Raw genomic sequence first — 12,499 nt, 5'->3', positions numbered from 1 at the left:
ATTCAAATTTGGGGAAAAATATAATAAGCCTTCAAAAATTACAAATTTGCTTAAAAAATATAAAGAAAAAATGATCTTAGATTCTGTGACATACGGTGAATTCATTTTCTACATTCAGTTTCCATGGTTAGTGCTAGTGTGCTATTCTGCACTCTAGTCAACTTACATGTTTGCATATTGCTTTTTAAATGTTTGTCGCTAGTTTCATAGCTCTGTGATGTGCATCTGCAGCTGGCTTGTAAAGCTCTTCAATAATTTATTTGGTTACCGCCCACCCCCGCGTCCCTCCCACACATATAAGCCATTCAGAGTTTACCACTTATAGGTAAACTTGAATTTCTTCTCATCTTAAAATTGCATAAATTATATTAAATTCTCAATAAATTTATTTACATTAAGTGGGGGTGGGGCGCGATGGAAAAACACTATATTAAATAACGACATCGGTTTTTAACACTCATCCTAATAGAAACGTTAAAATAGAATGGGGTAGGGAGGAGGGGTGGAGGCGGAGAAGGGATGTGCGTCTCAGGATACAGGAAATACGGTAAGAGCGAAACAGGAGGAAGCCAGCTCTGTGCCTGGAGGGGACCCGCCGCCATCTCAGGTCTCTTGGTTTTGCCAGGGCCCACCGGAGAAAACTGACGACCCGTTTCTGTAATCCTTATGGGAGACCAACCTTGTGCCTCCGGGAGATCCACTCTCCCACCTGGAAACGCACGGGAAGCCAAGCCTCCAAAAAAGCGCTGCCTCCTCGCTCCGCGTTGGGATTATCCGGAAGGAACTCCCAACGGAGGTAGTACCACTCTACCCTCCGCACCTCCTCCTGCATCAGCCGGCCTGAAGTCGCACCCTCCTCCTCCGGAGAAGTAGAGAAATAAATTTCTCCCACCTTAAACCAGGTCAGATTCTTTCTCATCTAGGACATCTAGGCTCTTTGAAACTTATTTATGCATTCTCACAGATTTCCTTCCCGTTTTCCCTGTTCTTTCCATGATTTCAAAACAGAAAAAATAACATGCAAGGATTAAGCAGCTCTTTCACAAAATATGCTTGAATGAAATGATGGGTATTTAACGACATTAAATAATTATTTGTAATATTTTAGATGAAATAATTGTAGTTATATTTTCTAAGAAATAGACTTGCATCTTTTGATTTGCTTGAAAGTAAGTCATTGGTGCCAAGGTGGAGGGAAAGTGTAATAAAAATGTTCACGAGTTGATAATTTAAAGGTGGGTGATGTATATGTGGGGATTTATTATATTATTCTCTCTACTTTCGCGTGCATTGGAAAATTTTTTTATTTAAAAAAAAAAGGCTGGTTCAAGACCAGTAAAAAGCATCTGTTGAAGGCCAGCCTTCAGAAGTGTATGTCTTTCTCTGTGTAAGGCAGGAGAGTTGAATAATCTTTTTTTTTAAAGCTGCAATGTGATAGTCAGATCCAAGTGCCATAATGTTTGCTTGTTCAAGGTATTCAGGAAGGGTGGAGGATGGACCAAGTCACTGCCTGGTAGTAATCATGAGCCATCAAAAAGGAGGAGTAGGGGGGCGGACGCGGTGGCTCACGCCTGTTATCCTAGCACTTTGGGATGCCGAGGCGAGCAGATCAGGTCAGGAGTTCGAGACCAGCCTGGCCAACACGGTGAAACCCCGTCTCTACTAAAGTTACAAAAATTAGCCAGGCATGATGGTGGACGCCTGTAATCTCAGCAACTCGGGAGGCTAAGGCAGGACAATCGCTTGAACCTGGAAGGCAGAGGTTGCAGTGAGCCGAGATCGCCCCATTGCTCTCCAGCCTGGGCGACAATAGCAAAAACCTACGTCTCAAAAAAAAAAAAAAAAAAAAAAAAAAAAGGAAGGAGGAACTTTGGGTGGGCCTTAAGGGTTGAGTGACATCTGCCATGTGGAGGGGCAGGGAATGCTTTCCAGGCCGAGAGTTTCCAGAGAAAAGGCAGAGTCCTTCTGGAAACAGCTTGGCTCTAATTTTGAATCTACAAGAAGGACTAGGAGGTGAAGATAAAGTGCTTCAGGGCCTTAAATGTTGTGCTGAGCATATACTTCATTCCAATATCCATCAAGCGCTACTATTTGTATTTTAAGATTCCTATTCTTACTACCAGAAAAGGAATCTCTGATATTTAGATGAACTTTATAGAATGCAAATTATAAAACTGAATCTGACCCAAGTTTTATAGATCCTTTTAATTCAAAGGAGAGAAGCATCTTGTCTTCATTCGTGCAGTAAACCTTTATGAAGCCCTTGCAATGGGTAGGAATTATTCTGAGAGCTGTAGGGGATGGATGGCCAAGGCATAGTGCCTAGTACATAATAGGAGTGAAACAGATATTTCAATAAATAAATCAATGAATGATGGGACAACATTGGTGACCAAAGAAGTTTTAGATATTGGGTTCGGTGGTAATGCATAGAAAAAAAAATAGAACTCTATTTTACTTGAAAGCATCTCCCTGTCATTCCATACAGCTTTACTTCTCACATGTTTACCTCTATTCAAAGGGGTAGTGGAGTGGAGGGTTGCAGGGAGTAGGGAGAATATTGCTCAGGTAGAAAACAAAAGAGCAGCCGGGCGCAGTGGCTCACTCCTGTAATCACAGCACTTTGTGACGCTGAGGTGGGCAGATCACCTAAGGTCAGGAGTTTGAGACCAGCCTGGCCAATATGGCAAAACCCCGTCTCTACTAAAAGTAAAAAAAAAAAAAAAATTAGCCAGTCATGGTGTTGTGTGCCTATAATCCCAGCTACTCGGGATGCTGAGGCAGGAGAATCGCTTGAACCCAGGAGGCAGAGATTGCAGTGAGCCAAGATCGCACCACTGCACTCCAGCCCCGGCGACAGAGCGGGACTCCGTGTAAAAAATAAATAATTAGTTTTAAAAAATAAAAAGAAAAAAAAGAAAACAAAAGAACAAAACAATAAGTGCAGTAGCTACATAATTTCCCCTCCAAGTGATTCGAATCACTGATAATTGTAATAGTAGCCAATATTTACTAAAGATTTATGTGCCAATTTTCTAAAGGGCTTTGCATGTTATAATTTATTTAATCACAACTCTACTAGAGAAGTTTGTATAGGCCAAGGGAAGTCGTATGACTTGCCACAAGTTACACAGCAAGAAGTGGCTGAGCTGAGCTTTGAACCCAGAACATCTGATTCCAGAGTTTATGCTCTAAACTTCTATATAATACATCCCTTCTAATACTATGTATACAACTGTTTTATAGGCATATATCATTGAAATAGAGGTAGGGGAAGGATAATGATTTGAGGAGACCAGGGGACAAAGAAATGGACAAAAACAGAAAAAAATGATGCCACAATATTTTTTACTATTTTTCAGTCTTTGAGCGATTGCAGTATGACTCCATTTCCCTGGTGCATTCATATAATAGTTCACCTGGTGAAAACAATGAAGATTATTTACAATGCTACCCTGCTTTTTCTGGTGTCCTGCACCTGGAAGTTGTGCTTTTTAAGGTAATCTCTTTACCAAAAATTATTAAGAGGAGGAAGAGAAAAAAAAAAGAGTTGGTTTTGACACATTAAAAAATAGCCAAACAAAACACAAAAAGATAGCAGCAAATGATAAAACTGAAACTATATTCTACATTATATGAAAACATATTCATAATAATAGTGTAATCTGAAGAAATGTTTTGTTAGATTCACTTGTACTTACCTTATAGTTTCTATTATTACTGTGAAATATATCATCTTTTTAACTACATTTTCTAATTGCTTCTAGTAAATGGGAACATGATTGATATTTTTGTATATTTATTTTATATGCTGGAGCGTTCTTAAATTCTATTTATTCTAATAATTTATAGATGTTCTTGGATTATCTGTTAATTATATTTTGAATAATGACAATTTCTTTACAATATTTCTTTAGCTTGTATTACTGTGCACAGTACAAAGAGGAACAACAGCATTGGTAGAGGATTTCCTTATTTTGTTCCTAAATTCTACAAAAGTTTCACCTTTTTTAGTAGATTGTCTTTCTCAAGTTAAGGAACTTTCTTTGTATTCCTAGTTTGCTGAGAGATTTTATTACAAATATTATGAAGTTTTTTCCTGCCACGTTCATATACTTTCTTCACCATTAATATCACAGTGTGACCATGTGATAAATTACAATAATCAATTTTCTAATGTATTTCTTGCTTTTGCTTTCATCAAGCCTCATCATTGGATATTTGCTTCCTATTTTAATCATTTTGACTTTTATTTTTATATTTAACTTTCTTCTACTTTCCTTTTGTTGTTCTTTTTCTAATTTATTGAGTTGAATCTTTAGCTTCTTAATTTCCAATGTTCTTCTGTAAAATAAGAATGTAGAACTATAAATTTTCTTCTACCACTTTAGAAATATTTCACAGGCTTTTATATATAGTATTTTTATCATTCAATATTTATTATTTTTAAATTTCTCTTATGATTTTTTTGACCCATGGTTTTTTTTTTTTCAATTTCTAATCATATGGGATTCTTTTTAAAAAAATTATATTATGAAATCATTATTCCCGTTCTAGTTTAACTTTATCTTATTTTTCTGCTTTAATTTTTTTTTACATCTATAGACTTTATTAGGTGTTCTTTATACAGTCATCTGGTATGTTTAAAGAGTGAGCAATCATATAAAAGGAAATATGGTCATAACTGATTGAAGTAATAAAATCCTGAAACTAAATAACTCATAATTCATTGCACAACATAGATTTCATTACATCAGTATATAGCTTAGTAGTAAATTCTCCTGATAGCCATAAACCTCTAAGGTGTTGTCATCCTGAAAAATGAAGGAGGGGAGGGAGTTGGTGGGGTGCAGAATGGAGAAACCTTCCATAGTGCTGGTGTGATGTACCCTAAATTGTAAAGTTATAGGGCATCGCCACCTAGTGGCAGAATTTCATGCCTTGTTCTAATAAAGGGACTTTCCTTGTTTTCCAAAGAGCAATGTGTCTTGTTCACTTTCTAACCATCCCTCTCTGATGCTGTCCTTCCTAAAATCCATGCCTCCTCCCATACAGTGTAAACCCATCTGCTTTTCATCCATCAAGCTGTCAAGAATTTGGTTATGACAATTTTTATGTTCACCTAACTTTTTAGTTCCAAGTACTTTGGTTATTTTCAAAGCCACACACAGGATGTGCATATTTTTAAAACTCCATCCTATTTGTGAAGGATTATTACTTTGGGCTTTGGCCTAGTTTTTATTCTTACTGCTGAATCTTTTCATAAGTTAAAGTTAGTGCAGAGTTAATGCTTTAAAAGGGAGTCCTGGCCGGGCGCGGTGGCTCACGCTTGTAATCCCAGCACTTTGGGAGGCCGAGGCGGGCGGATCACCAGGTCAGGAGATCGAGACCACGGTGAAACCCCGTCTCTACTAAAAATACAAAAAATTAGCCGGGCGTGGTGGCGGGCGCCTGTAGTCCCAGCTACTCGGAGAGGCTGAGGCAGGAGAATGGCGTGAACCCCGGAGGCGGAGCTTGCAGTGAGCGGAGATTGCGCCACTGCACTCCAGCCTGGGCGACAGAGCGAGACTCCGTCTCAAAAAAAAATAAAAATAAAAAATAAAAAAATAAAAAATAAATAAATAAATAAAAGGGAGTCCTTAAAGTAAATAGCTAAATGAAATCATTACCAAAATGTACACTTTGGATTTATTAAGATTCTAGAATTTAAAAACAGGAAAAGGTGCCATTAGTGAAAATTCCATCACTAACATTTTGGTACCACTCGTAGAGCATCACATAAATCTTCAGACCATGATAACTCAGTGCAGGAATGTTATCAAATATGTCCATGCAATCTGGAACTAGGACCAGAGTTGGCAATTGGGGGTCTGAAGGCCCAACATCCCTTACGCTGCTTCCTACACCTTGACAACAGGAAGGCTGAGTGATACTAGGTAGTGCACTACAACAGTGAACATAAGCCAGCCATCTGTTTTTTGCAAAGTATAGTAAAATAGAAAAACAGAACATAGACCACTTCAGAGTAAACAAACATATCCTTCTTCAAGTTGTAGGAAAACCATATATTCAAAAGCAATCTCAGACTTTAAACAATAAAAGATATCAAACATTTTAAACTGTACAAAGCAAATTAGCAAGATTTTAATGTTGGCAGTTTTAAAATGTCACCCATCCAAAACACAAAACAGGGAGATAACCAAGTCTTAGCTCCATCCTAATCAAAGCTGTCATGCAGATCTAGTTCCACTCTTCTCATCTCCAGCAGGTACTTCACTCAAGGAGGTAACACCCAAGGGGAGTGGACGGACCAAAAACAAGAGTGCCACATAGAAGGAAGAGAGGGGACCTTGGACCTTAGCTACTGGTTAGCTTTTCAACTTTGATGATATTCAGCGTTTTCCCAAGTTATTTCTTCTCGCTTCTCATCACATAATTTACATTATGCATACTATGTGCCAGAGACTGTTAGTGCTTGACATGTAGTCAGTTAATTTTCACAACTGTGTAAAGTTGGTTTCTATCATTAGCTCTATCTTAGGGCCAAAGAAACTGAAGCACGGAGAGGTTAAATTGTATTCCTAAAGCACTACACAGTGAGCAAATAGATTCAGACCTGTGTAGTCTAACCCAGAATTAGCTCTGAATCACTCTACCATTCTGTCTCCAGGACGACAAGCCTGTGTGTTTCAGGCACTCTCATGGTGATTTTTCACACAGGACAGCTTTTGATAATAGAAAGATCCTCTCTTTCAAATGAAAGAACTTCACTGATGGATTAACAAATTCTCACCTATTCACCTATGTGAGCCAAGTACTAGATCTACTTTCTTAGTCTTCATAACAAGCAGGATGACAACCATAATTTATAATGAACAAAAACAAAACAAAACAAAAACATTGATATAGTGTTCAAAGAACTTTTGCACACTTGGTCTCATTTGGAAGAATGAAGTAATCTGGAAACATAGAATAGGCATACACTTTGGCTTTAGGAAGAACTCTCACAAAATCAGAGGTTGCCCTAGGTAATACCACACTTTTTACCTTGAGCAGGTGGATAGCCTGGGGGCTCTTGTTATACCTCAATCTTGGTCCGTTCTATTTGTTCCCCTGTCCTTCAGCAGTGCCCTTAGGCTTGATTTAAACATTAACAGCATTCATAAGCATGGTTTCTAGGGTCAGAGCCCAGCCTCCCTCCACCCACCCGGCTCCCTACACACCTTGACAGTGCCTCAGTTCTACTCTCCTTGTAATTCTGCACAGCAGATGTCTGAACAAATAGACCAGAGTCCTGCAAAAGTGATCTTGAAATCACAATTAAAAGAGCCTTTGGAGAGATCTACTCAGGAAAATTTTCTGAATAGACAAATGCTTTTAAAGGGGGTTCTAGACAGTCCGTCTTCTCGCCTCCTTCTGCGAAGTAGGACTACACTAAAACCTTGTCACAATGTGACCTGAGCAAAACCATTATCAAGTGATCTAGTTGTCTTGAACCAGACAAAAGAAAATTGACATGATTTCAAGATAGGTTTAGAAAAATAATCTGACTAGCAAAAAAAAAAAAAAAAAAAAATGGGGGAGTGGTTCCTAGGGAATTTGACACTTAATATTTTAGCAAAAATTTAAAGATGCTCTTTATGATACACACATTTCTCAGTTGCTTTACAAATTTTAAATGTAACACAAATTTGTTTTTCACACTGTTTTGTTAGTTGAGGTAAGGCATTCCTGCCGCACACAGCAATGACTTGTCCTGGAAAACCAGGGAGGCTGCATGTCCTACTGTTCCTTCTCTACTAGCTGTGACTCCACACTCTCACCTCCACCAAAGAAAGCATTTCAGAATTCAGGAGTGGAAATGATGACAACATTGAATAATTCTAATTTTTTCTTTTTTTTGAGACGGAGCCACTGTCGCTCAGGCTAAAGTGCAGTGGCGCGATCTAGGCCCACTGCAACCTCCGCCCCCCGGGGTCAAGCAATTCTCCTGCCGCAGCTTCCCAAACAGCTGGGACCACAGGCGCCCACCACCGCACCCGACCAATTTTCCACATCCCTAGTAGAGACGGGGTTTCACCATGTTGGTCAGGCTGGTCTCGAATTCCTGACCTCAGGAGATCTGCCCGCCTCGGCCTCCCGAAGCGCTGGGACCACAGGCGGGAGCCACTGCCCCCGGCCAATGATTCTAATTTATATTTTTAAAAATTATGTTATAATCTCAAAACTCTTAACTGATTAGCATCCAACCCTTAAACTTTATAACAATCATTTGCAAAGTGGAAAAGTCAATGGGATATGGCGACAAGTATGATTTGTCTTTGTACTTCTATTTTTCTAATGTCTACTTTTTGTTTTCTAGTCTACATGTTAGCACAGGAGTATATATATTATTTAAGTATACCTATGTTGGAGTGCATACATAATTTCTTTTTAAATGATAGTATGCAAAATCAAATCTATTTGGATAGCAGTGAAAGGCTGTTTCTCAATCCTGGCAAACTAGGGGGTGCATACCCCCTTCTTTTATTTAGCAGCTTCCGTAAGGATGTAACTTCCATAAGGATGTAACTTCTGTAAGTTACATAAACTTACATAAACTTACAGTTATGTAAACTTACAGTTACATAAACTGATAGGCTATCCAACCAGTGAGGAAAACTGATAAAGTGGCCTCTGAGCTCCAGGAAGTAGTTAAACATGACTAAAAACATCTTGAAAGTTTGGAAAAAAATTTAACGTAAATGGATTCAGTAGTTATTCAGTATAAGGTTTGGAATTCAAAAACTCCAGCCATTACAATAGACATTTATTTAAAGTAAAACATCTGCAGACCAAATAATTCTTAAAATTGTTTTTTTCAAGTTTAACCATCTTCATAACAGCTGCATCCACAGACTTCAACTACATGACTACTTCTTTTCCCATTCTTCTCTTTCTTTTCTTTCCCGAATAACCTCTTGCAGATACAGTTCAAGGTAGAAATTTTCCTCCTCATATTTAGTCCACTGCTCTTTCGGCAAGATCTGATGCTTCATGGTCAGGTCCAATGCACTCTTTTTTTTTTTTTTTTTTTTTTTATACTTTAGGTTTTAGGGTACATGTGCACAATGTGCAGGTTTGTTACATATGTATCCGTGTGCTGTGTTGGTTTGCTGCACCCATTAACTCGTCATTTAGCATTAGGTATATCTCCTAATGCTGTCCCTCCCCCCTCCCCCCACCCCACAACAGTCCCCGGAGTGTGATGTTCCCCTTCCTGTGTCTATGAGTTATTGTTCAATTCCCACCTATGAGTGAGAACATGCGGTGTTTGGTTTTTTGTCCTTGCGATAGTTTACTGAGAATGATGTTTTCCAGTTTCATCCATGTCCCTACAAAGGACATGAACTCATCATTTTTTATGGCTGCATAGTATTCCATGGTGTATATGTGCCACATTTTCTTAATCCAGTCTATCGTTGTTGGACATTTGGGTTGGTTCCAAGTCTTTGCTATTGTGAATAGTGCCGCAATAAACATACGTGTGCATATGTCTTTATGGCAGCATGATTTATAGTCCTTTGGGTATATACCCAGTAATGGGATGGCTGGGTCAAATGGTATTTCTAGTTCTAGATCCCTGAGGAATCTCCACACTGACTTCCACAATGGTTGAACTAGTTTACAGTCCCACCAACGGTGTAAAAGTGTTCCTATTTCTCCACATCCTCTCCAGCACCTGTTGTTTCCTGACTTTTTAATGATCGCCATTCTAACTGGTGTGAGATGGTATCTCATTGTGGTTTTGATTTTCATTTCTCTGATAGCCAGTGATGATGAGCATTTTTTCATGTGTTTTTTGGCTGCATAAATATCTTCTTTTGAGAAGTGTCTGTTCATGTCCTTTGCCCACTTTTTGATGGGGTTGTTTTTTTCTTGTAAATTTGTTTGAGTTCATTGTAGATTCTTGATATTAGCCCTTTGTCAGATGAGTAGGTTGCAAAAATTTTCTCCCATTCTGTAGGTTGCCTGTTCACTCTGATGGTAGTTTCTTTTGCTGTGCAGAAGCTCTTTAGTTTAATTAGATCCCATTGTCAATTTTGGCTTTTGTTGCCATTGCTTTTGGTGTTTTAGACATGAAGTCCTTGCCCACGCCTATGTCCTGTTATGGTATTGCCTAGGTTTTCTTCTAGGGTTTTTATGGTTTTAGGTCTAACATGTATGTCTTCAATCCATCTTGAATTAATTTTTGTATAAGGTGTAAGGAAGGGATCCAGTTTCAGCTTTCTACTTATGGCTAGCCTGGACTCTTTTTAGTTGGTAAGCTATTGATTATTGCCACCCAATGCACTCTTAATGTGACACATCCTGTCATTATAAAGGTTCTCAGGAAGCCTTCTTATGGCTTCTTTTATGTCTTCATCCTTATATATTGTATCATCTCGCATTAACCCCAGTTCATTGAATCCTGCAGTATTGTAATACCATTTTCGAATACCATCCAGCCATTTGCCTGATGCTGAAATGGCCTGCTTGCCAGCCATTTTGACCTGCTTTAATTTTTTTTAATCCTTCTTATAACAAGATACAAAAATTATACATTGGCTGCTCATCCCAACAGAATTTGGCAATATAAAACATTTTCTTTCATTAAATACATAGAAAAAGCATGGTTATTGATATTTATTGATGTAGTTATTATTGAATTTTATATTTGTGTTTTTAAAATTTTTATTATTTAATTTCACACTTGAAAAACCAGGACTATTACAAAGAACTCCCATAATGCCCTTTACCCAAATTCACCAATTAACATTTTATCACGTTTGCCTTATCATTCTGTTTTTCTCTTCCTCTCCTTCTCCTTCTCCTATTTGACAGTAATTTGCAAATATCATTCTCCTTTACCTCTTAATATGTCAGTGTGTCTTTCCTCAGAATGATGATTTCCTCTTATACATCCTCAGTAAATGTGTCACAATCAAGAAATTTGACATTGTTTCAATATTATAATCTACACCATATTCCAATGTTATCAGTTGTCCCAATAATGTCTTTTGTGGTTATTTTCTTTCCTTGGTCAAAGTGCTAATCCAAGATGATGCATTACATTTACTTGTCATGTCTCTTCAGTTTTTAATATGGAACAATTCCTTGACCTTTCTTTGTCTTTTATGTTTATAGAAAAACAAACTCAATTTCTCTCATTATAGTCTCACAACCCCACTTCTGACACTGATTGTGTGGAAAAAAAACAGTTTTTCTTTGGCTCTTGTACCACAGCAACCAACACAGAAAGCTTGTAACCAAATGTATTGGGATTTTTTCTCACCAACAAGCAAGTAAACAATTCTGCAGTGGACACCAGCTGGGTGTTCTCCAATCCAACTCAATTCTGAAGCTATCTCCCTACAGAAAGTATCAGATCCCACAGATTGAGGGCTTAGTCCCACAAGACTGCCTCAACTTTAGACATCAGTTTCAAATCTGGGCCTCTGGAACTTTTAACTGACCAGCTTCAAGTTAGGGTTCCCACAACCTCTCTCTTTAGGCTCAAATAATTTGCTAGAACAACACACAGAACTCAGGGAAACACTTACTTACATTTACCCATTTATTCATAAAGGATATTTTAAAGGCTACAAATGAACAGCCAGATGAAGAGATACATAGAGTGAGGTCTGGAAGGCTACTGAGCACAGGAGCTTCCATTCCTGTGGAGTTAGGGTGTGCCACCCTCCCGGCATGTGGATATTTGTCACCTTTCTAAAATCCTCCACAAATTCAGCTGTACTTTGTCCTCTTGTGCTTTTTATGAAGACTTCATCTGATAGGCACTAATGAAGCATGAACAACCATGTAGAAATGTGACTGGACTAAAGGGTATGATCTAATACCAGTAGACTTGGTGGAGAAACCCAGCAAGGCTTGTCTGTTCAGATTCTTCTTGGTTTCTCTGTGCAGCATTCCTTCCTCCTGGGTATGGGGCAGGACTCTTTCTGAAATGGGAGTCTTATGACCCACAGTCAAACTAGGTAGATCAGAGAATTTCTTTATGACCAGCTCCAAGCCAGAAAGCCGGGTGAAGATTAGAGTATATTTTTAGTTTCTGTGGCTTGCCTTTGGGAGAAAAAAAAGCAGGTAAAAGGAGGGCAGGAGAAAGTCAGAGAGAGATTCTGTTTTGTGAAGCCTAAAGTGCCCCAATATTATACATATATATATATATATATATATGTGTATGTGTATATATGTATAGAGAGAGAGAGAGAGAGAGAGACTGTCTCTCACTTTTATTTCTCTGAAGCTGTTTCAAAGCTGCTTCAGGGACCAAAGACAAAAGACCAAATACTTTAACAAGAGATATGCTTATTGTTTTAGTCACTTAGGAAATAACAAGAGATTTGGGAGTTATGAGCCAGGAGCCATGGACAAAAACCAATATATATATCACAATATCACACATCGACAATTGACACTTGGGTAAATACAGGACACTTATTTCATAGATTTTCCTTTA

General features: G+C 38.3%; 1 protein-coding gene and 1 pseudogene across 4 annotated transcripts in view; one reads left to right on the top strand and one right to left on the bottom strand.

Annotated features, from left to right (window-relative positions):
* Positions 1 to 536: 536 nt before the first annotated feature.
* The window catches only part of NBDY (negative regulator of P-body association), an 89,619-nt gene continuing 77,656 nt past the window's right edge, over positions 537 to 12,499 (top strand). For all 3 annotated transcript variants that reach the window (XM_030806678.1, XM_030806677.1, XM_030806676.1), the window contains exons 1-2: positions 537 to 902; positions 3,363 to 3,499. In XM_030806678.1, the coding sequence (XP_030662538.1) occupies positions 667 to 873 (207 nt within the window). In that variant the 5' untranslated portion in view covers positions 537 to 666 and the 3' untranslated portion in view covers positions 874 to 902; positions 3,363 to 3,499. The remainder of the gene's footprint in view (positions 903 to 3,362; positions 3,500 to 12,499) is intronic.
* On the bottom strand, positions 8,794 to 10,595 carry LOC105738085 (annotated as a pseudogene). Its single transcript, XR_004028795.1, has 2 exons — positions 10,332 to 10,595; positions 8,794 to 9,056 (listed from the first exon to the last, which is right to left on the bottom strand). The product of XR_004028795.1 is annotated as a cytochrome b-c1 complex subunit 7 pseudogene (transcript).

Source organism: Nomascus leucogenys, chromosome X, assembly GCF_006542625.1.
Source record: "Nomascus leucogenys isolate Asia chromosome X, Asia_NLE_v1, whole genome shotgun sequence".
NCBI classification, from domain to species: Eukaryota; Metazoa; Chordata; class Mammalia; order Primates; family Hylobatidae; genus Nomascus; species Nomascus leucogenys.
Note: the sequence above shows the minus strand (reverse complement) of the source record. Positions and strands in the feature narration are given on the sequence as shown.